The sequence below is a fragment of the Nematolebias whitei genome, chromosome 9 (genome assembly GCF_014905685.2).
Source record: "Nematolebias whitei isolate Nwh7 chromosome 9, NemWhi1, whole genome shotgun sequence".
NCBI classification, from domain to species: Eukaryota; Metazoa; Chordata; class Actinopteri; order Cyprinodontiformes; family Rivulidae; genus Nematolebias; species Nematolebias whitei.
The window spans coordinates 26346191-26371430 of NC_056506.1; the positions used below are offsets into that span (position 1 = coordinate 26346191).

General features: G+C 38.7%; 1 protein-coding gene and 1 long non-coding RNA gene across 2 annotated transcripts in view; both read left to right on the forward strand.

The window, feature by feature from the left end:
- Nucleotides 1-4332, forward strand: part of cdc73 (cell division cycle 73, Paf1/RNA polymerase II complex component, homolog (S. cerevisiae)) — a gene marked incomplete in the record, with an annotated part of 44897 nt that extends 40565 nt beyond the window's left edge. The window contains 3 exon segments of the mRNA XM_037682154.1: nt 127-227; nt 3317-3458; nt 3558-4332. Coding sequence (XP_037538082.1) covers nt 127-227; nt 3317-3458; nt 3558-3594 — 280 coding nt within the window.
- A 17240-nt stretch (nt 4333-21572) lies between these two features.
- On the forward strand, nt 21573-22146 carry LOC119414510. The gene is made up of 3 exons (XR_005187008.1): nt 21573-21610; nt 21907-21932; nt 22035-22146. It is a non-coding gene; the product is annotated as an uncharacterized LOC119414510 (long non-coding RNA).
- Nucleotides 22147-25240: the final 3094 nt, after the last annotated feature.

A 25240-nucleotide genomic window follows, 5' to 3' on the forward strand; every position in this document is an offset into this window, starting at 1 on the left:
AGATAGGAAGTGTACACCAACCTTCTGAATGGTATTTTTTTTAAGGAATATTTGAATAACATTGAAGGGTTTCTCCTGTTTGTTGCTCTTGAAGTTGTGATGTTGAGTGGATGTGTGCTCCTGCAGGGATCGAGTGGTGGCAGTCTTCGTGCAAGGACCCGCCTGGCAGTTTAAAGGTTGGCCGTGGCTGCTGCCTGACGGATCTCCTGTCGACATTTTTGCCAAAAGTGAGTTAATAGAAAATAGATCAATGATAGTGCAGTCAGCATGATCTCAATTTGGAGAAGCAGTAGGAATGTATTTATATTCAGGAAACTTAGCTAAGCAGAGCTCAGAATGAAGGCAGGAGGTAAACTGATATGTACAACAACTGAAATCCCAAAAGTTTAATGTGCCACACGTGGCCTTTTGGTCCATCTTTGTAGATTTTACCAACTATAATATGAAAATGCACATAAGCACAACAGAAAACACAAGTTTTGGCTGTTTACTTGTCTAATTTATGAATAATATTTCTGTGACAGAATGATACAAATAATAGAAGGTCGCTGGTTCAACTCCCTGGACCGACAACATCAAAATGTGGGTGGCAAAGCTGAAGCACCCACACCTGTGCTCCAACCTCATTTGCTCCACACTGAGCCCCTGAGCAAGGCCCTTAACCCCCACCCTCTGCTCCCCTGGGCACCCTAGATGGCAGCTCTCTGCTCCACACAGAGGGCTGTGGTTGCATCAGGAAGGACATAAAACAAAAACAATTGCCAAGTCTTTGTGTGAGTTTGTTTGTTGTAGTAACCCCTGAAGAAGGGAGCAGCTGAAAGAAGAAGGAAAAAAAATACTAATAATAAGCAATAACAGAGCAAAACTTATTGATCAGACTGAGCTAGCAATAATTTGTTAGCACCTTTTTTTTTTCCAACCTCCATACAGTGAAATCTTTCTCTGAAGTTCACCAAAATATTTAACTTTCTAACACATTTGGAGGCACAATGCTGACAGGGAAAACTATGTGCCATTTTTTACAAATCACAGAATAATATTCCCAATCCACACACGGTGAAGCAGGTCTTTTATTTCTGCAGTCATCATGGGACACAGGCTCTTTACAATATCCAGTCAGCTGTGCTTGTTTGTGCAATGTGTCACTACTTCCTCTGCAACAGTAACACATTGTCCAACATGAACGTTTCTCAGGTTCTAACTGGTTCTGCTTTCTTCTCACAGATGATTATAAGGGTAATGAAAGCAGCTTCACATTTTAACAAATTTGTTTGATGTCATTTAGAAAAGGTCTTACAGAAAAATACGTCTTTTGCCGTCATGTAACAGGATTCAGTTACAATTCTCCAACTACTTTGAACTCAAGTTTAAGGTAGTACAATTTTCATGAGGGAGCAGAAGTTTTGCAAGCACATTGCATATCCTGTAGAAAGAGTTGCCCACAGAGGAAGCATCGGCAGGCGTTATATAAGCATCCCGAAAAAGCGCAAAACTTCTATTACATTAAAGCGTTGTTTTTATCTAGCTAAGCTGGCTAAAGAGACATGCCTATGTGGCTTCCTCTACGTTTTTGTATTCATGACAGGATGAAGTGAGTAGGTGGTCCTGCAGCTGCACAGAATGGTCTCAGATTTGTGACTCTCCATCACCCCCATCACCATTCAGTTTCATAAAAAAGTGACTACCAGAAAGAAAGAAAACCACTTAACCAAACATTAGAGCCTGATCGATATGGAAATTTTGGCTATCGCCAATATGATATTGGGCAGGGAATGTGACTGCCGATAACCGATATATTGGCTGATTTTTTTTTTTTTTTTTGCTTTGTCCACCCCCAAGAATCTTTAAGAAAACAGTGAGTGGAGTGGGGCTTGTTTATTTCGCACAGCTGTTGGCAACCATGAAGCTAAGCTGATCAGATCCATGCTATACGTAGTCCCACAGTAGAATTACAAGTGGTGCAGTGGTCATAAAAACAGTTTTCCTGATGTGTGTTCACATTTTCTATCCTCCACTATTCACCATAAAGTTATCAAGTGTGTTACAAAAAATATAAAACAAACACCCTTCCCTGTTCATTGTTTAGTCAGTCACGTATGGTGAAGGCCTAATTAGTACTGACAGCAGCAGGGATTTATTTTTTATTGCAGAGAAGTAAAGATTTCAGACAAACAATGCATTTCATTGAGGACGACAAAGATAACGTTACTAACACTGATATATTTACCTCTACATTAGATTTATTGTTCTGGATAAAGTTTTACAAGGCAATAGCCCTTGCTAGGTTATCCAAACGTTAGCTTGCTAACTTGAGAAGCACGTAGCTAATCACGAACGGGTTGGAAAATTGAAGAGATTTTATTATTGTTGATTTATTTAATTTTACAGATCAATTATAATAAACTTTCCATGCTCTGTTCAGCAAAATGCGCTACACAATTGCTACCTGCTTCACCTGCCCTGAAAGTGAAACCTAAGTGAACAGCAATGACTTGAAAGTGGTCTTCATGCATCCTCTGCTGGATACATTGTACAATTACAGCTGGTTCCAGCATTTTAGGGGTGAAAATTAGAAGCGCTTATATTGGCCAATAATGGAGCAATTATCACCGATACCAATAGGTCCCCAAAGGCCCATATCGGCCTTATCGATATATTGGTCGGGCTCTACCAAAAACATTTCCTTTTTTAGTTCTTGGCACATAAGGTTTAAGAGTTCACAAGCAAAAGTCACAAGTTTATGAGTACAAAGCACATTTTACTTGCTGAAGCATATTTTTCTACAGACACTAAAATAGAATAAACGGCTCATGTATTGTAATGAAGTGAATGAGGTGCATGGTCAACAAAGTGAAAATGACATGCAGTCCCCTCGTTGTACAGCAGGTGTCTCCACAGAGACAAAATGCAGCAGAAATGGGAACTGAGCAGTTTACATGGATGTCCATTATTTTTAAACAAACATAGCTAGTGTAAACTTTTTTCTTGCAACATGATTTAAATTTTCAGCTAAAACAGAACAGCATTCAGCTATTTTGGGATACTTTGATACAACTAATCAAATGAATGACCATACTGCAGAAGTTGCTAACCGATAATAATTTAAAACAAAGATAGTTTCTATATAAATTGCTCTCATGCAACGTTTTGTTTCCGTTTTCCCAGTATCACCATTTTTCACCGTTTTTCTTTCTTGGTTCTGACAATGACTAATGCCATTCAAAAATCGCTTTGCTTTTTAGTTTTAAAGATTTCTTTAGGTTTGTTGTCACCAATTGAAGCTTTCTGACTTCCTGAATATTTTGATCTCTTCCAGTTCGAGCTTTTCATTTGAAATACGATGAAGCAAAAACAGACCCCAATGTGCAGAAATGGGATGTGACCGTGTTGGAGCTGAGCCGCCACAAATGCCACGTCGAGCGGTCCGTCTTCCTGCACTTTTGGGAAACCCTTGACAAGTATGTTTTTTACACACTTATACATATGTACATATTTTGGGGTGGGGGGGGGTTGTAAACAAAACTAACCTTGGTTCCTGTCTCTTCTGGTTTTATCAGATACATGATGAAACACAAATCTCACCTCAGGTTCTGAGCTCAGATCAGAGTTCATCCACAAAAGTCCCACAAATCCTTCCAGAACTGCCAAGGCGCCCTTCAACCCAAACAGACCCAAACATGCAGGAGGAGGACAGATGGATCTAACTTCCTTGGATGCTCTTCATGCAACATGTTAGATTTATTGTTCTGAACTTGAGAGCAGAAATGTGTTTTCTGTTTTTCTTGGTGTACTTGTTTTTCTAAAGTTACCAGTTTAATAGAAATACCTAAATCTGTTTGACATTAAAAAGAAAGCAGATAGTAAAATCTAAGATATTAAGCAGCAAAGTGTTCCCTGTTTTGTTTTTTGTTTGTTGGTTTTTGTTTTTGTCTATGGAATTAAGAAAAATTTGCTATTTTTAATCAAACGTTTTCTGATTGAAGAAAATTGTTTTGGTCGCAAACAAAGAGTTAGAAGGAAGAGACTTTATTCTGATTTTATTTGAGTGTGTTTGTCCTCAGAATGTACATACATGATTAACCCTGTGAGAGCCAAAGCTCTATGAGCAGAGAGAGATGCAGGTCAGGAATTTGTTTATATGTTCAGCTCACTCTGCTCCGGCTCTGAATCTGTTTCCAGTTCAGTTTTTCAAAAGATCAGCATATCTATTGGTCATATAATGACTGTCTGCTTTTTTTTTCTTTATTGGTGTTATGATGGGTGAGGAAAAATTGAAACGTATTGCTCTAGGTCATCACATGAAAATAGCCAATAAAGCTTTTCTGAAACTGAAACTCGTCTTATCTGCTGTAATGGATTTGTATTGGTTTTATTTTGGCGCTAAAGATGTACGTTATATTTTTCTTTACTGACACTTTGCTCTGAATAAAACTTGCTACGTGCTTTGATGAATAAACAGCAGAATTAACAGACCTGAAAACTTTTATAATGCCCTTTTTTGGCTTTAGCAAATTTTAGAATCCACAGTTAGGCCTGTCACGATAACAAATTTTGCTGGGCGATTAATTATCTCAGGAATAATTACGATAAACGATAATGTTTGAAATTTGACAATTAGTAATTGTCAAATTTAAGAAGAAATGTGGGTTAATTTGTTTTGTGTGTAGTACCTTTTTTTTTTTTTTTGACCACCAGATGGCACTATGAGACTGTTTGAACCGAAGGATAGATAGTGAGGGAGCAAGCAGCATGTCTTTTTAAGAAAAATGGGAGGGAGGCCCCTTGACGTGACATGGGCTGTCTCTCGTTACTGTTTTTCGGTTCTCAATATGGTGGACGCTCGGTGTGGTTTGAGCTCAAGCATAGCATTTTTTACACAAAGCTTTTAATAAAATATCAGTAAACAAGTTCTCAGCGTCAGAAGAATCCGTTTTAGGGAGGCAAAGGGAAGGAACCCTCGTCATGAAGTGGGTCAGGAACGGAACGGGAACAAAAACGCTGGACTACTTCAGGCATGAGATCAGACAATCTGCAGACATTGGAGCACTTAAGAGGCGAAGCCCACACACAAAAAAAAATTTAAACTGTGCACAGGTGCTGCAGCTGCTACCTACCATCCTGCTGCCTACTGCAGCTGGACGAACTGGCCATTGGAAGCATCAGGACATTTCCCAGTGGCCTGACCGTTAGCCAAGGGGGACTAAAGGCTCGGTTCTGATCGCACTTGATTAAGATAAACATTGCTGCTCATGCAGCATAGATTTTTTTATTGAAACTATTACAGTATTTAAATTGTTTATTTACACAGGAGGAGGGAGACAGGGATTGACGTGATGAGTGTGATTACAGCAGAGAAGTGGGCGTGACAGAGCAGAGATGACACGCAGCAGGAGGGAGGTTCTCCCATCCATTATCTTTACCCGCTGCTTTTTTGGGTCGTGGGGTTCGCTGGCGCCCATGTCCATGACCTTGACCTTGAGCAGTCGGGGTAGTGCTTGACGAGAGTGATGGGGAGGCCACGCACACCAGAGGCAGCAGGTGTGCTGCAGCTTAAGTAATTCAATAAGTTTCCTGATTGTTAACCCACTGATCGGTAATGGACACTTGTTTGATGGTATTTGGGACCACACGGGACATTTTCAGCTCAAAGTTTGTCCTGCAGTTCTGTGTTTTTGTACTTTGAGGCAGTTTAACATTGAACATTTAGCATTCATCAGCTAAGTGAATGCTGCACAGGAAACCTAGTTTAGCTTGCTCAGATTACTATAGAGACGCCTCTTCATCATTCCGGTCTTGATGTGAATAACTGGAGTGTTTATAGACTGCCAGCCTTTGGATTGTATATTTTTTCTTTTCCACTTCCTGGATATTGCTCATTGGAGTTAAACCTGGACCAGAACACGAATGATTGCATCGCCATCTCAGGACATCGTTTGGTTTTCCTCTTCACCTGAACTGGGACCAGAGTCTGTACTGAACCAGGTACTGCCTTCTTTTGTTTAACTGCTCATAGAGTGAAACGGAACATTAAGTTTTGGGCCTCACTGCTCCCAAGCTTCACTCAGGCCTGCAACTTTAAGGTTTTTGAGCTAGATAAGCCGGTAGGTGTGTGTTAGATTGATGAGCGGCCCCCTAGAGTTGAAGATTTACAGTGAACAATCTGATTACAGATGCAGTTTTGTGTTTTATTCAGTGTTTAAAATCACATGTTCAGTAAACTGAGTTCACATTTACCTTATGGTTTGGTTATTTTTAGTTTGAGTGTGTGAGTGTGTGTGAAATGACTATGATGTGTATTGAAAGGAAATTAGGACATAACTGAGTGTGTTAAAGGGTATGTTGGACTTGAAGTTCAGCAAGTAAAAAAGTATTTAGCCTTTATTGCTACATATAAGAATCTAGGTGGCCCTTACCTATGAGAGTAAAGGTGTGCTGCATAAGTATACAGTAATTCTGCTTTCTAATAAACACAGAAGGGTTGACACCATACCAGTTAGTATGTAATGCTCCAACGTTGGAAGGAACACGGCAGCAGCCTGAAGGTGTCCTGGAGCTCATCATCCAAAATGGTCTCGGCTGTAGCTCATGAGTTCCTGCCTAACATAGGAGGAACTGCAGATTACTGGAATCCCACAATTGTAAAGCATTTTGGTCAACGTTTGTTGTTTTTATGTGCTATATACCAGTAATTAAATTGACATTGACATTACCTGCTGTAAAAAGTAGCTCTTCATTTTTTTTTGTTTTATGGGGGAGTTTTTTAACGATAAAACAATTTTTTTTTCAATTTTTAGTGGAAAAGATACAACCAAGATACATTGGCTTACCTATTTTGGGCTCAGAGCATGAATATATTGGTCATTTTGTGAATGCTCTTTTTTAAAAAAAAATAGTGCAAGCAACAAGAAAAAATATCGAGTGACGCTAACAAAAATAATTTTTATGTTCAGTCTAGTTGAGAGATTTTTACTAAAGTAGGTAGATGTATTTTTTTTTCATTTGCATAAAAGTTAAGTGTTTTGAGTTACATCAATTGCTGCTTAAACCATACAATTTGTTTGCAGTAAACAAATACAAAAGTGTAAATATTTTGTGAATGGGTTATTTCATTGATTAAATATATTTTGGCTTTAATGCCATGTCTGCTTTTCAACCAGATATTGAAACAGAAAGATTTGCAGTTAGTGGGAAATTACTGCTGTTCTAACAAGTTCAAATAGAGATAAAATTGTCTTCATCCTGTTAAACCTTTACTTTGGCTAGAAGCATTTGGAGGTATTGGCTAGAGGGCACAGAGACCCCCTTCTTAATATGAACTGATCACAAAAACCTCATGTACCTCAGAGATACAAAACGATTAAACCCCAGACAGTTTGTCGCAACCTGCACTACATGTGCCAGAAATAAATCTGGCAACCAGCCTCCGGTGGGGTGTCTGGGGTTTCTGCAACCACTCTCCACACCCAGCCGTCCTTGGTCCCACATATCGGTGGACTTTGTTACCAGCCTACTCCTGTCAAAAGGTAACACAACAATTCTTACTGTGATCGACAGGTTTTCTAAAGCGGTCCATTTCATTCAGTTGCCCAAGTTCCCCAAAGCCCTAGAGACACCACAATCAGCATGTGTTTCGGATCCATGGCATACCCTCAGATGTGGTCTCGGCCCGTGTTCCTCAGTTCATCTCACAGGTTTGGAGTAGCTTATGTAATACACTGGGGGCTTACCAGTCTAACTTCAGGTTACCACCCACAGTCTAACAGCCAGGAGGAGTGATGAAATCAGGAGGTGGAGACCACCCTCTAGTGAATCGTTGAAAACAACCCCTCAGCCTAGAGCCAACACCTGATCTGGGTGGAATACAACCATAACTCACACGTGTCATCGGCAACAAGTATGTCACCATTTAAAGCACCCCTTGGCTATGCACCCTGCTTATTCCCCAGTCAAGAAACCAACATTGCGATCCCCTCAGTTCAGCACCACTCTCGACGATGCTGGAGAATTTGGCATCAAGCCAAAGTTGTCCTCCAACGAAAAGCAGCTCAAAATAAGAAGTTTGCCGACCGCCACCGCTCCTCTGCACCTTCATATCAGGTGGGTCAAAGAGTCTGGCTGTCAACCAAGGACATCCAGTTAGACGACACCCCAAGAAAGTTGGCCCCACGCTTTATTGGCCCTTTCCCCATTAACCGACGCATCAACCCTTCTGCAGTCAGACTCCAAGGAGGATTCACCCTACATTCCATGTGTCTCAAATAAAACTTTTCATTTTTGCTAAATCCTATAGTTGGGGTCGGCTTGGGTTTCCTGAGCTGCCCTTTAGTTCTTCTACTATAGGCTTAGACTGCTGGAGAACAAACTGATCACATTTTTTCACTCTGCTACTGTCTTTACTTACTCTGTTCAACCTGTTTTGTATTTGTTTTTTTTGTTTTTTTCTATTCTTGACATGTGTTTTTGTCTTTCAGGTACACCTGCACCTACATCTGAACCTACCATTCTGTGCTCGTTTGTTTCTTCTTCCTGGCCTCTCAAACCAGCCTGTCAAAGCAGATGGCTGCTTGTCCTGAGCCTGGTTCTGCTGGAGGTTTCTTTCTTTTAAAAGGGAGTTTTTCCTTTCCACTGTTGCCACTGTGCTTGCTCAGGATGGGAGACTGTGAAGAAGTGAAGATTCAACTTGTCTGCTGGCTTCCTTAGATAGAGAACTTGCTAATTGGCTTTTCTTTGTATGTGAATGTTCTTGTAAAGTGCACTGACACAACTTTGTTGTGATTTGGTGCTATATAAATAAACTGAATTTTATTAAATTAAAACTGTCTGAAACAGTCTCTGGTTCGTTCCTGTTTCTACCATCTGCTAAATATTGCCAAGCTTAGCCGTACTGTTTCTCGTCCAGAATTGAAAATGTTAATTCATGCTTTTGTTTCGTCTCACCTGGAGTTTTGTAATGCACTGTACACTTGTTTAACCAAAACCACCCTAGACCGGTTGCAGTCTGTACAGAATGCTGCTGCTAGACTCCTGACTGGGTCTTCAACATTTTGTCATATAACTCTGTTGCATTTTGAGAACTGGCTGCGGGTCGTCAGTCACTGCAGCTAGCTACGGCTACCTGTGGGCCTCAGGCTTCCTCTCTGACCCTGGACCCTCAGCCAGCCCCCACCGCTTCCTCTGGTTCTATCTCTCTCAGAAGTGGCAACTCGTACTATCAATAAATCAATGAGACGTCAATTAGGTTTTATCAATTATATTAAAAAAGGCAGGAAAGGTTACAGTTTTACAATGTTGGACTCTCCGGACTGTGACGCGTTCACAGACCCGGAAGAGCCCCGATGTCTCATGTCATTACTCCTTTATAGGGTCCTAGACTCCGCCTTCACAGAAGGGGAGCTCAACCTATCAGTGTATGAGCCTTTCTACGTGATGTAGCAAGCCGATTAAACTATTTCTTGACTGATATTGAAATCCCAGGGAGACTCTTTTTAGAGTTGCTGGCCCAGTTTAACCCAGTCAGAACCGGGTCATAATTTCATTATAATCCCGCCTCTGAGCAGATCAAAACCATAGGACCAGTCTAGATTAAAAATATTTTAACAACTCCCCCTGGGCAGGGGTTCCCGAAGGGGTTCCCCCGCATAAAAACTCCCAGTTCAATACCGCCAGATAAGCAAGCAATTAATCACTTTCCTCTGATTGAATGTGAACTACTCCTTATATGTTGGCGGGAGATGCCTACAGGCTACAGCCTGTGACCTGGCAGCCTCAGGTCAAAATAAGATGTCAGAGCTGACGGCTAACGTGTGACCTGCCAGTCTCAGGTCGCCTGACCCAGAATCTGGACATCTGCCTAGGAATTCAGCATCCCCCTGGTGTGGTGCAATGACATAATGAAAATTTCTAACATTGGACTAAGTCAGTTCTTTAAATATATGATTTAATAATTGCAGGAGGCGTCCTAATGCAAGAAAGCATTCTTATCTAATATGTTAATCAGTTGTAGACCCTGAACTTCCCTTTTTGACTCCAAGGGCAGGTCTGGTCCATCGTGTCCATCTGAAAAAGAAAAAAAAAAAAACTCTGTGCCCCTTCCCCATTCAGTCAGTACCCAATTTATTTGCACAGAGCGCTGCTGGTATGTTCAGCCTGTCACAGCAGAAAAAATGTTTGTGTTTGTGTGAATAAAATCTAATTTAAACATTTAACGTGTTTTAACGTTCATATGTATGTAAATAACAGAACCTCCCAACTCCCCCTGGTGATCTAATATAAAAACATTCCCAATTAACCAACAAATCAATTCACCCATTCCACCACCCTGTAATTTAATATAAATTTAGATTGAAAAATGTCATAAGTTCACCCCCTGGAAAATCTATATTAAAAAAAAACATTTTATGTATTTATCAAAATCCTCTGGTCTCTCGTCAATGGCCCAGCTGTAAAAAATTTGTTATTTCATAGAAAACAATATTAATAATTAAATCTATCATCGCAATTGCACCTTCTAGTGGCGTTATTTCATCACGATCTGCTCGTGAAACCAATTACAAACGCACATTAAAAAAACACATGAATAAGAATGTCTTCTTACATAAAATAGTCATTAAATAAATAAATCATCAAGTAATCATTAAAAGGTAATATTTAGCTAAGTACTATGCAAAAATATCTTGTTCAACTATGTTAATTTTAAGGAAAAAAATCATAACGCTTCACAATACTGTAAATAATCTGTAAGCATTAATGTCTAACCCACCTCATAATTAGTCAGTCCATCGATCATCTCATCTCTCAAAGTAGTTGGAGAAGACCTGTCACCCAATTAATGCTGAGTTCAACATTCAAATTAACCACAATTCTAAAGTACACATCTGTACTTTAATTGTTAAAAATGTACCCAGAACTTAGCTTCATATTATCTGTTAAATTTCCTGTTATATTCACCCGTGTTTGACTTCCTCCCCATTGGGTTGTAACACACTCCCACATTCAACTAATCAGTTTTGGAATTAATTAACAGATGGGAAATTTGTAACTCTACTTTCAAAATAGTGCTTTTCTCCATAATAGCAGTTGTTCTAATTTATCGTTCAAAAATCCCCAAGACTTAGCTTTAGATATAATCACATCATTAATTGATTAGCATTGTAAACACAACCTATAAATATTTGTAATGTCAAAACAGTGTTCTATAATCATTTCAGTACATGTAAAAATCCAAAAACTAGTCTATCAATAATCAGATTAATATTAATAAAGAAGATTAATTATGCGCACATGATCACAATATTCCCCAAAATACTTTTACCCTGGTTTGGATTAATTTCACACACGTGTTCGAGTTTCCTCATTGATTTAATTTACTTTAACCTGTAATAGTACTAAATTTTGCTAGAAAAATAAAAAAAAACAAGGTCAGACGACACTGGTAGCCGTCTGTTTATCTTGGCTACCAGGCTCCAGTCTGTCTCTACTCCAGGCATCACACGATAATCCACACACATGAGACTGTGGTAAATGAAAAACATCCTGTTACATTATCTTCAGAGAGAAGGTCTTTGTGTGTTCATCTACTCACGTCAACTTGAGTGCGGAGATTTTCTGTTTTCTGTCTGGGCTCCCATTTTGAAATGTACCTGTTGGTCTTTAAAAGTTATTTAAAATAAAATCATGTTAATATAAAAAGGTCACTTACCAATTTTATGCCTGATGCTTGATGATTCCCTCCGCCTTATGTTTTATAAGTCTGTGTACATTTGTTGTTATTTAAGTGACCTTGTACTGGGCAGCTGTGGAAATTAGTTTTCACTCTTATATATCTGTAAAGTAACTTCTATTAGTTCCACATTAACAAACACATACAATCATTCATATAGCAGATACTCACACTCCAACATCATTCATGCAACAAATATACATGGCATTAACAATGTTATATTTCCCTACATGTATTCCTGCCTAACTAAGGTTCTTGTCTGTCCCTCAACTTATAAAAACATGTTTCCCTCACTGCCTATTCTAAAAAGCTATCTGTCCCTGTTTTTAACCATAACAGCTCCGTATGGTCTTCTGCAGGTATCCTTTTTCTAGGTTCTTCCTAGGTATCCATTTCACTTTTAGGTGTACTTTTAAAGATTCTGCCGTCCCAATAGAACATCCCCGACCGAAAGTAGAAAAGAATAAAAATGTGTAAAAAATATATATTTACAAATGCTATGTCGCTCGGGGATGCGCTGCTGGTCAGTCTGTTTCCCTTTTTCACAGACCTAAGGATGCTATCATAAAAAGAACCTCGAGGCCATCACTTTCTTTCGAGGAGGTAGCAATTTCTCCCCACAGGCACCCAAAACCACGTAGGGTTTCTTCGAACTGTCACATGACCACACCTCTTGACGCTGTCCAGACGTCCAAGTTTTAACGCGTTTCTAATAAACAATGATGGGCAATTACACCCAGAACGGCCTTCGGACTGAGCACGCTTTCTGTAAAGATTCTACCGTCAGCAGAAATGACGCCACGATTTTTGCACGGGGCTCTTAAACCGTCAGCCACGTCGTATCCTCTTTATATCTCTTCAATAAAAAAAAAAACAATCTATATATGGGCATTTAAGCAACTGGACAAAGTTTAATTTTAGAGAAAAAATTACGCATCGCGTGTTTAAAATGCTTGTGGACCACTTCCGGTTAGCGTTATTGCTAACGCTTCCGGCCCACTCCCTGCGCGCCCAGACAAAAAAAGTTACGTACATAAATTGTTACGTCCAATAAATACACTCACAAAATCACGTATTAAAACTGTAACGTTCCACTGCCTTTAAGTTCACAAAAACTGCACACATCGGACCGAAAACAGAGCGGCATGTCAGTCCTTAAGGGACAAACAGAACTTTGATTTAACAGGTCTCTGCTTACCTCATGTTAAAAGCTGGCTAGAAAACAGTCTGCTCCGACTCGGTCACCTGCCACTGTAGGTCCATTAAACAATAAAAAAACGAGCTGCCACTTCTACAGATGAGAGAAGGGGTTTCGGCACCAGCTGTTGCGTTTTGAGAGCTGACTTCGGGTCATCAGTCACTGTAGCTAGCTACGGCTAGCTGTGGGCCTCAGGCTTCATCTCTGACCCTGGACCCTCAGCCAGCCCCCACCGCTTCCTCTGGTTCTGTCTCTCTCAGAAGTGGCAACTCATACTATCAATAAATCAATGAGACGTCAATTAGGTTTTATCAATTATGTTAAAAAGGGCAGGAAAGGGTAGAGTTTTCAATGCTGGGCTCTTCCGGGTCTGTGAACGCGTCACGGTCCGTAGAGTTCAACATTGTAAAACTGTAACCTTTCCTGCCTTTTTTAATATAATTGATAAAACTTAATTGACGTCTCATTGATTTATTGATAGTATGAGTAGCCACTTCTGAGAGAGACAGAACCAGAGGAAGCGGTGGGGGCTGGCTGAGGGTCCAGGGTCAGAGAGGAAGCCTGAGGCCCACAGCTAGCCGTAGCTAGCTGCAGTGACTGATGACCCGCAGTCAGCTCTCAAAGCGCAACAACTCCACTTCTAAAGCAACTGCATTGGCTCCCAGTTGTTTACTGAGTGGATTTCAAGGTTTAACGTAAGACTACTGCTTTTGGCTGCCAATTACTGCCAGCTGATGGCCATCTCACTAGTGAAGATCCACCTTACACAAGGCTGCATTGGAGTTCTACTCTTCGCTGGAGCATTATACTGCATCATGGTATTTATGCTTCTGGCAGCTGGTATTCTGACTAGTCAAATATTTACTTTCTACATTTGTCGCATTTTCAGTCATCCTGCTTCACGATAGCCTTCCAGTCCTGGTCTGCCTGGTTCCTGTTCCAGTCCCTTGTTCCTTGCCCTCCAGCCACTTGCCTGTCTCACCAGAACACCACATCCTGGAACCCTCCTTCGATCTGCCCCGGTGCCCCGGGGAAATATACTACCACCTCCAATCATCTAATCCAAAACATGCACACCTGACCTTGTCTTTGCTCCTCTGGGGTTCCAGAAGATCTACTGCATCTTTCTGATTTCACTGTACAAATTAACACTGTTAAACTTTGACCCTCTGGAGTATTGTTTTGTTCTGGGTCTCATACAACTCTGGGTTCCCCGTAATCATTATAGTTATACTGCCATAGGCTTAGACTACTGGAGGACAAATTGACCTCATTTCCTTAAAAGAATTGTTAAAATTGAATAGTTTTCACTTGATGCTATTTCTATCTTAACATGGGATTCTTGACCTGTTGAAACGTTTCGCCTTCGATCCAGAAGGCTTCATCAGTCAAGGAAACACACAACAAAATTGATTGTTCCCCCAACAGCTTACTCCAAAGTGAAACAAACCAATTGATGCTATTTAAATATATATAACTGGTTTGTTCCACTTTGGAGTAAGCTGTTGGGGGAACAATCAGTTTTGTTGTGTGTTTCCTTGACTGATGAAGCCTTCCGGATCGAAGGAGAAACGTTTCAGCACAAAAAAAAGAAACTGTGTCCAGATGACCTGACTGAAAAATGTTGGATGAATTGAACTGAATTACATACTTGTGTCAATGTTTCTTGTTTTGTTCATTTTTAATTTTTATTATTTTAAACCAAGCCGATATTTTTTTTTTCTGTTCAGCTGAGTGACGTTTAGCCTCGTTGTGTTTGGTAACAACACTGACCTTGGAACCTTAATTCCCGTACCTTCAATCACAATCCGGGAATTTATTTTGAAATCTGGACTCTTAACAAACAAATAATTGCTCTGAGAGCTGACCCAAAAACATTTTTACTGGCAGGGATGTTCATGTCTTTGCAAACAGCAAATAGCCATTAAACATGTAAAAATCTAAAGTTATAACTTGGAAAAAACAGTGTAATGGCGTTTTGTTTAAAAAAAATGCCACACTGTGGAGTTTCTCATGTCTTTGCTAAGATGTAGTTTTTATGGCTTGTTTTATATATGTATATATATATATATATATATATATATATATATATAGTCATAATGTAGAAATAAAAATAAATCTAAAATAACAGATTTGTAATAGATGCCTTTTGGTTTTGTCTTCTAAACTGTTGCTTTTTATTTGTAAGATGTTTGTTTGCTCAGTTTTTGCCAGAACAACAATGTGCTGTCACAGTGATTGCTACATCGTCTCTTAACTTGAGAAATTTGCTCCCATTAATTATTAACTGATCCTGTCCTGAGCTGGGTTTTCTACTCTGATCCTTTGTGCAACTATTTTATTCCTGACAAAATGTGTGTGAGGTATCTCGGGTGTGTGTTTTTGGCTTGGCTTCCCTGCTTGATACAAGGTAGAAACATTTAATTCTGCCACCAAATATATATTTTCTCTTGTTTCTCTCTTTTATCCTGTATTTACCTTTTTGTCCTTTCAGCGCAAAACCTTGGGCAGCCTTGTCCCTCCCCAGTCCTCGGTGCTGGTTATTTTGTCCCTGAACAACAAGAGTATACTAATGGAACAACCTTGACTTATGCCTGTGATACTGGTCATAAACCAGTGGTGGAGGGCTGGTGGGCAACAAGCACATGTCAGAATGGAAAATGGTCACATACACCTCAGTGTATAGGTAAGAGATATGCAGCCGTTACTAAACAGCATTTGTTTTGGAATATCAAGTTGGCTAAAAGCTTTCATCCATCGCTCACTGTTGAACACTCGAGTCAATAAATTATTTGAAATAGTATTGTATTCTAAATACTGTATACAGGATATGCAGTTTTAAGGAAAATTTTTAAATAAAATTTTTATTCTGTTTCATATTAACACAGAAAAAAAATTATTCTTTAAATAATGTGTTGAACATGTTTTAGTTTAAAGCATTTACTGCATTGATCTAACGTTTGGACAAATCTACTGGTTCTTATTCAAAGTCAATGGGCAGGTATCTTTCCAAACATGCGACCACTAATGTAAGAAAAATTTCTGAATTTCTGCTAAATTTTAAATAATTTTTTATTGTTTTATTTTGAACTACTAAATGTGAAATTGTTCAACAATATTGTAGACTTACTTCACACTAGATGACGACTCCGCTATATCTACTGGAATATGACTAGACTGATTTAGAAAACCCCCTTCAGTGTGTAAAAACTCAAAAATCATATTGCAGCTACACTTTTAGTTCTTGTCAAAAAGGCTTTTTGTTCTGCCATCTTCCACATCTGACGCTCTAATTAATTCCCCCATGGGGATTAATAGAGTACAATAAATAAATAAATAGCCTCATCCATACCCTCCCTGGCATGACTCTTTCAGACCATATAAAAATGTAGAGACGTGCCAGAAGAGAACATCTTGTAAGTCCCAACTAAGTCTCTACAAGAAAAAGTTCTGCACCTGGTTTATGAAGGACACCAGAGTGATTTGTACCAAACATCTTAGAGAACATTACTGGTGATCACATGCAGAAGATGTGGTTTGCACAGCCCTGTCATCTGTTGGGCATGTGACAAAGCTGCTAGGATTTTACCTGCACCATAAAAACCTGTCAAGTTTCCAGAGGGTCCCTTTCAACAAATTGATATTGACATTTTGGGTCCGTTGGAACACGAAGCTTACAAATGCAGGTTTGCTATCACCCTTGGTGATCATTTTAGTAAATGGTTTGAAATATCTTTTACTCCTAAAGCAACAACTATTGTGCCATTCTTAACTTCAGTTTTTGCACGTGAGGAAAACCCCTGCACCAACAACTGATATGAAATGCAGCAACTGGTAAATACCCTTTCCAGATTTTTAAAGAAAGACCAATGAGGACAAGACTGGACATCCTGCCTATAGATAAAATAAAAAAAATAAAAAATAGAATAAAAAAAATAGAAAAAATAGTCTATAGCAAGCCAAAAGTGCATAATGCATAAAGAAGAAAGGAGCCTAACCTTTGATGAAAGGTCCAGATGAAATGATTTAACCTTTTTTGTTGTTATCTACCTGGATGAACGAGCCTACAAACCTTTTTTTTTTTTTTTTTTTTAGCTCTATTCTTTCTTCAAATGCTACTTTTTGCCTAAAGTGCATGTGCTTGTTTGAAAGCCCCAGGTTCAATCCCCAGTCATTGCACATCTCGTGGTGTCTCTGAGCAGGACGCCCTATCCCCAGCTTTCAATAGCTGCCCACTGCACCACCTGGGGGTTGTTGGGTAAATGCAGAGAGCCAGTTTCATCATCGTATGGAAACATACTGTACAATGATAACAACACGTAACACATTATTATTGTTATTATTGTTCAGGTAACAGGGGATGTGTTCTGTAGTGCGCTGTTATTACTTCTTGCCACTAGCTGGCGCTGCTGTGACAGCATAGGAGAGAATAGACAGCATGAGAAGAAGAAATGTAGAAGACTGGGGCTGAACAGAATTCTGTAATAATAAAGTCTGTGAGTTTAACAACCACAACACCTGTTTTTATATCTGCAGACTCGAATGGCATCCAAACATTATTCTTACTAGTTGTAGCATAAATTAGAGCTATGACAAAACAGATCTGCAAAAGCCGCAGTGTTTTTAATCTTGGTCGCTTTCAAAACTTTAGTTTAATCCATTACTTAAATAAAATCTCAATTATATTGCACCCGATGTCAGCAGAAAACCTCCCGTTTACATAAATCAAAAACAGCGTTCATGCTGTCGACTTTACTTACAAACACGTCCAGTCAGAAAGAGCAGTGTTGTGAGGCATGATGGCTGAACGTTCCCTCTGTGCTGCTGCCCTTTCTCTCTGTGTCCTGCACAAGGGGGCTGGAGCATGCTCCGTCAACGGTCACACAGATTCAGGTGTGCACACGTGTGCATTTGGTTTTTATACTAAAATTAAAAGCCATGTAAAGAGTAGATGCGTGTATGTTAGCAACAAAGGGTCAACTTGATATAGGAGTACTATCGTTAAGGCTCCGGCCTCCGTTGAAAGAGAGATCTGTGATCTCAATGGGATTTACCTGGTTAAATAAAGATTCATATATATAATAATACTAACACATGAAGATGTGTGTAGCAGCCTGACAGAGCAGCACACACAGGAAATAACCCGCCTGTCCTCCAGGGGGACAGATTACAACTTTTTAATTTAATTAATTTAAAATATTTATTTATTTATTTTGCACAAAATTAGGTTTTTGTAGAAAATTTGCTGGTTACAGCAACAGTTCAGTTCAACAGAAAGACTAAGTTAAATGTCTGAAATTGATTCAAGTTGACAAAAGACAAATGCACTCATCATGCTCTTTTGAATGTGTTCAAGCACAACACTGGTCCTAACATCACTGGTTGTTCATATGAACATGGTACATTTCTCTTTATGTCCGTCCTGTCTTCCTCCCAATGCATTTCAAATGTCTCCATGTTCAGGAACATGCATGAGTACTTTGGTTCTGTCATTTTTAGTGACATGAAAAACAGGTGGTTGTTGTTGTGCTGACACTTTTTGACCTTCGGTGCCAACGTGATTGTTGTTTGAGTAATTAGTGTCAATGTTTTAGAAGGATAAATGATGAGGATTAAAAAGTTTAATATTGCTTTCAATAAGATGTATTGATAAAGTTTTTAAAGGTGATTTTAAATCATATAAAATTGCTTTTATGTTCTGAGCTGTTAGCTTGGACTGAATAAACTATTTTCATAACTTTAAATTGTAGCTGTTCTCTTATTTAATGCACATGAGAAATTGACTGAGTACTCCACGCAACTCTGCAGGAGGAAAATTCACTTTTTTGGGGGGTGGGGGAGGGTCTAAAATTTAACCATGAAGCCAACTAAGTTCAGTCAGGTCATCTGGATTGTTTCTTTTTTTTGTTGAGACGTTTCGTCCTTCATCCAAAGGACTTCGTCAGTCCAAGGAGCCACAACAAACTGAGGCCCACAAGCAGCACACCCAGCTTGCTGGTGATAAGATGGTTTCTGGAGCTCGCCCTCTCCCCCATCGACTCCTCTGAGGGAACAATAGCCAAAGTGGTCCAAAACATCAAAGTTCATGCTCAGTAATCCAGATGAAACTGTCCAGATGACCTGACTGAACTTGTTGAATTTTCTACCTGGATTATTGAGCATGGACTTTGATGTAACCATGAAGGTTATTATGTTTTCAAAGTAAAAGCAGATCACCAGGTTTTGATATTGCTATAAGTTTTGTGTGCAGACAGCCAGACAGGCATGTCAGAATATTGTTGTCACAGGAATGTCTTTTTTTATTTTTTATTTATTTTAGAAATGTATTCATTTCATTAAAAACAAAATAACTATATACAATAGAAAACAAAAAATATATATACAATCAAAAATAAAATGAAAGGCAGCAGAAGGATAAATCTTATAATATCTGCCCCTTTTTGCTCAGAATATATTCAAACTAAAGTAATTTACAACCAAACAAAGCTAAATAAAAACAACATCAACTCAAACAATTTGTATAGATACACATTATACTTTTCCATATTCCTTCAGAAAACTAACTTTTAACATTTTCTTGAATATGTACATAGATCTGGTAGTTTTAACATAATCCTTCAGACCATTCCACAGTCCTATTCCTTGAATTATAGTAGACCACTCCTTCAAACTGGTATGAAACCAACACTTCACAAACATCTTTATCCCCTTCAGATAATAACCACTCTCCCTTTTAACAACATTTACTTGGATATTAGCAGGCAGTATGTTTTTGTGAGTCTTATACATAAACAGTAAAATATTATAATCAACAAAGTCATATAATTTTTATATCTTCAGTTGATGAAACAATGTATTTGATGGATGTCTATAATCTATAATTCTTACAGCTCTTCTTTGTAAAATAAAAATAGGGTTTGTAATTGTTTTACATGCTTTACCCCAGACTTCAATACAGTAAATTAAGTGTGGGACAGTTATTGCATTATACAACATAAACAGTGTTTTATCATTGAGTAACTCCCTTACTTTGTACAGTACTGCAATAGATTTAGCTATTTTTGTTCTTAAATAATTTATGTGAGGTTTCCATGTCAGCTTTTCATCAATGATGACACCCAGAAACTTCACCTCACTGACTCTACAAATCTCAACACCATCAACTCTAAATGGAGCATCGGCAGTTCTCTTACTGTTACTGAATATCATGTCATTTGTTTTATCCAAATTTAATGATAATTTGTTAAGTTGAAACCAATTTTGTATTTTCACAAATTCTGTCTGTACCATCTTTTTTTTTCTTTCATTTATTTATTTATTTATTTATTTTGTTAGATGAGCACGCCTGCCTTCCCCCAACTATCCCAAATGGCAAATACACTGAAAGTCCAAACGGTTGGTACGAAGAAAACCAAAGCGTTACGGTAACGTGCAACGATGGATATAAACTGAAACGTCGCGGCTCAACCACGGTCTGCACAAACAGCTTGTGGTCTCCCGTACTTGGCTGTGAGAGTAAGTACGTCAGATGTTCAGGCTGGGATTTTTAGTTAAACCTATCATTCTTTTCTCTCTTCACCTTAAAGAGATTTGTGTTTTGTTTTGTTTTGCAGAAATGACTAATGCATGCACCGAGCCTCCTAAAATCCCTCATGCAGTCATCATTAATCAGACACCCCAGGAGGTGTATCCTGAAAACTCTAGAGTCCAATATGAGTGTGAAGATGGATATAGTATAACTAACTCATACAGCAATTGCAGAGCTGGACAATGGACTGAAGGTCCAAGATGCAGTAAGTGGACACATACAGAAAAGCATCATAGTCCAAAAGAGAAATGTGGTGCATCCTAACTGCAGATGTAGTATGTTTATTGAATATTATATACAATTATGTGATCCTTGTTTATCCTCCTGATAATAGCTTAGATGAACCCACTCGTTCAAGAAATTGTTTTTGTCGTCCTCTACATTGTAGGAGTCCCTAAAATTCACAGTCCGTTAAAGCTGAGCTTCAAAATACTTTTCATTTAGTCTGTAAAACATGTTTTAAATCTACCTTTGATATTTGCGTCCTGGCTCAGTAATCTGCTCCTTCGCTGTGTAACTGGAGCAGCAGAGATTCAAAAAGAGATAATTAAACCATTTAAATTAAATATTTTAATGAATAGTTCTAGCCATCCACTACATTATGACTACAATTTATATTTTTGTGCTCTCTTCATTTGAGCACTCGTCATTAGTTGAATACACAAGTTAAGTCGTTGTTTCTCCTTCAGTCTGTCCTAAAAAATCATCTCAAAGGAACTGTAGAGTCGAGGTCATGGATAAGTCCAGTTTCTCTAGTTTCTCTGCTTTTAGGTGAAATCGTTTTACATGATTTCACTAATTGTTCTGTGTCTTGCAATGTTGTTTTTTTTATGGTTACAAAATGCATTTTGCAAAAGTGAACAAGTGTGTAATAGTTGTCATTTAAAATGTCCACCAAAAATGTTAATGATCTAATTTCTCTTGTTTATCTGAACACTTTGTGCAGCTGCAGACTGTGTGATCCATCCCACTACTCAGTTAGACTTGAAACAGACTTCAGCTGTACATCTGAAAGAGGGAGTGATTCAGTACATTCCATGCAAATGGAACAACTACAGTAGACCTTTCCTGTGCTCCAACAGAAGAATTAAAACCTCACATAACTGTAAGTTTATCAGGAAAGTCTTTACATTTAAACTGGTCTAAATCCTCACTACTTTAGTATTTTTTATTGCCAACTAACACATGGAAATACTTCATTTTCATTTAGACGATTTATTTTAATATAGTGGGACATAGAACAGAAAGTCTGTTGGTTTGTAAAGAAATGATTCCCTGCAGCCTTTTCCATTCACCTTGTTGTGCCTCTTGTACATTAATGTTAAACTGAAGCCACTGCTTGTGGTGAAGAGTTTGAGAGTTATCACTTTACAGTTGTGATTTTTGTTTTTATATTTGTAGGTTGTCACAACCGGGACATATACAATGTGAGTATCAGATTTTCTTTTAGAGAATGACATTAGTTTCAGTTCGTGTTTCATTGCAAATGAGACATTTATAATATTTTCTTCCTTGTCTTTTCTCATCAGGGATATTGTGGCCCAGAAACATTATTATACGAGTTACAGTGAAACACAGAAAAAATACATCTGGAAGATTTCAGTCTGACAACACCTGCAAACAGATTGTTTCTGATGGAAACTGTTTAATTGTGACTCTGTGCTCTCACTGTGAATGTGCGAGCTGATATTTGACGGTTTGTATAAAATGATATCAAAATGAGTGCAGTAAATAGTCAGACAAACTTTATGTGTCTAACAGTGTCCTGTATTCTTGTGTCCTTCAACAGAGTAAAAATGTCCCTTTACTAAATGTGGTGATGTCTTCATTTTTAATGTTACTGCACAGAATAAAAACAAAACAACAGACTCGTTTTATTGTTTGTCTATTGTTGGCGTGGTCGTTCACATCATAAGTGAAATGCAGCTGCCGTCAGGCTCCAATGTGAACAGTCTTGAAGTGAACCACATGGTTAGAAGACGGGACGTCACACGCTGCTCTGTTTACAGAGGTAGAAAAGGATGCTACACGTGTTAGCATGAGTGTTGAAATTCTGAAGTTGTGCAATCAGAACTGATCAAATTAAGTTTTTACATATGAGCTTTCCTCTTCCCGGGTACTCGATCTGACATCAGCGTTGATGACATGCAGAGTTGCTAGCTTTAAACTTCATTATATTGGTATCAATACTATCAATAACTGGATTAATGTAGAGTGTGGCTAATGAGGGAAGTGGCTGCAGCTGTGACAGATGAGACAGGCAGCGATTGTAAGGTTTTCTTGTTCTTAACTGATTCAGAGGAAAAAGATCCAACAGAACAAACTTTGCATCTCCAACCAAATATTAAAATGTTGATTAGACCGGACATTTACAGTCCTAGTAGAGGCAACAACAATGGTTAAATCTTGTCATCTGGACCAGTTTCTTACAGTGAAGAAACGGTTCATCCCCCATCCAGAGGACTTCGTCAGTCTACAGCCTGCCAACCAGATCTGTCCCATAGGTAGCCTTCACTGCTGTGTTTCAAGCCAACCTCCTGTTGGAATCTCAGAAATAAGCTTTTAACACATGCAAACAGAGCACACCCATCCAAAACTGTCAATCATCATTGACAACAATCAAATAGTTTGGGCCAGGTAGCCAGCTACTCACAGAAACATCCTGAGGACACCAAGGCCAAACTGGTTCAGAAAAAATGTTTGTACTGTAAGCTCAATAATCCAGGTAGATAACAACAAAAACAGTTAAATCATGTCATCTGGACTGGTTTCTTTCAGTGAAGAAATGCTTCTTCCCCCATTTGAAGTCCTCTGGATGGGGGACGGCTTACAGACTTATTGAAAGAAAACTAGAAAATGGCGAAACCTGTCCGAAGTATTTTTTTTTGTTACCTTTTTATCCCCACCAGGAGCCCTTGTGACTCAGTGAGACTACTTGTATAAATAAAGATTGGATGAATAAATAAATTAAAAAAATGTCACTAATCCTCACCCAAAGGTTCAGGGTTGCCTTCAAAGAAGCACCACAGAAACAGGGAGGAAGAGGATCTGAGGTCAGGACCTGCAAAATAATCTTGGTCCTTGGAAATAATTCTAGCAGTCAAACCTAAGTAACATCTTCCAAAGCAGACCATTACTAAAAACATAAAATTAAACCAGGGTCTTTTAATTTAATCTTTTCCAAACATCAGTCCAGTATGACAGTGGTTTGACATCCTGTAAGACTGACCTCTGATCCTAGAAGTCCTGGAAATCACTTTCACATCTGGACATTAAACATTGCCATAGAGGTTTCAACTATGATTTCCGAGCAACAGTAAACTGACAGTTCAACACAATATTTACTATTTCGTCACTATTTTTAAGGGCAATGTCCATCCCCGGGCGCTTTCAATAGCTGCCCACTGCACCACCTGGTGGTGGATGGGTTAAATGCAGAGACTAATTTCGCCATTGTATGGAAACATACAGTGCTGACATTGTGATGACATTATTATTATTATTATTATCATTTATTAACTGAATCTGAACGAGGTTCCTCACTCTGTGTTCTTTGGGGTGTTGTATAGTACTCCTGACAAAATGTGTGTCATGTATTTTGGATTTGCTCTGCTGGTCTGGATTCCTTCAGTGCTGCATGGTAAGTGTTTTCAATTTGTGTTCATAGAAATGTCTGACATTGGTCTATTGTAGTTTATGAGTTGTTGTATTTTCTCTTCTTTTTATATATTTCATCATGAAACACAGCACAGCCTTGTGGTGCTCCCAGTCTGGATGGAGGCTTTTTTCTCCCTGTGCTGAAATCTTATCCACATGGATCCACCATCAGTTACACCTGTGATAATGGATTTAAACCAGCAGGAAACGGCTGGTGGAGAACAAGTACATGTATAAATGGCAAATGGTTGCTAACCCATAGTGTACAGGTACGTTTATAAGAATTTGTTTATATTATATTTTTGTCATTTTTTATTTAGTAGAGGCATTTAAAATGGTTTCCCAATTCTTTGTAAAATAAAAAGGGTAATATAGTTAAGAACTTTTAAAATGCACGTTATAAAACATTGTTTTTTGTTGTCACAATCGTTTTTGTTTAAAGAAAGTCCATGCACCAAGCCTCCTAAAATCCTCAACGCAGTCGTCATTAATCAGGACTACCAGGAGATGTTTGATGTGGGTTCACAAGTGGAGTTACACTTCAGTGTAAAGATGGATATTCTACAGAGAAAGGAACCACCAAGCATTCTGTCTTTTGCAGAGCTGGACGATGGACTGAAGGTCCAACATGCAGTAAGTTTGCTTCTGAGTTTTTGAAGTTTGGGGCAATTAATAATGCAAAACATTATAAAGAAGCTGAGGTCAGGACTTTGTCTTGGTCATTGCAGCTACTGAATAATTTTCTCCATCCATACATCCATGCATACATCCATACATCCATACATACATCCATACATACATCCATACATACATACATGCATACATACATGCATACATACCATACACACATGTACTTTATGTATGTATGTATGTATGTAAGGATGGATGTATGGATGTATGTATGTATGGATGGATGGATGTTTGTATGGATGGATGGATGGATGGATGGATGGATGTTTGTATGGATGGATGGATGTTTGGACAGATGGATGGATGGATGGATGGATGGATGGATGGATGGATGGATGGATGGATGGATGTATGGATGTATGTATGTATGGATGGATGGATGTTTGTA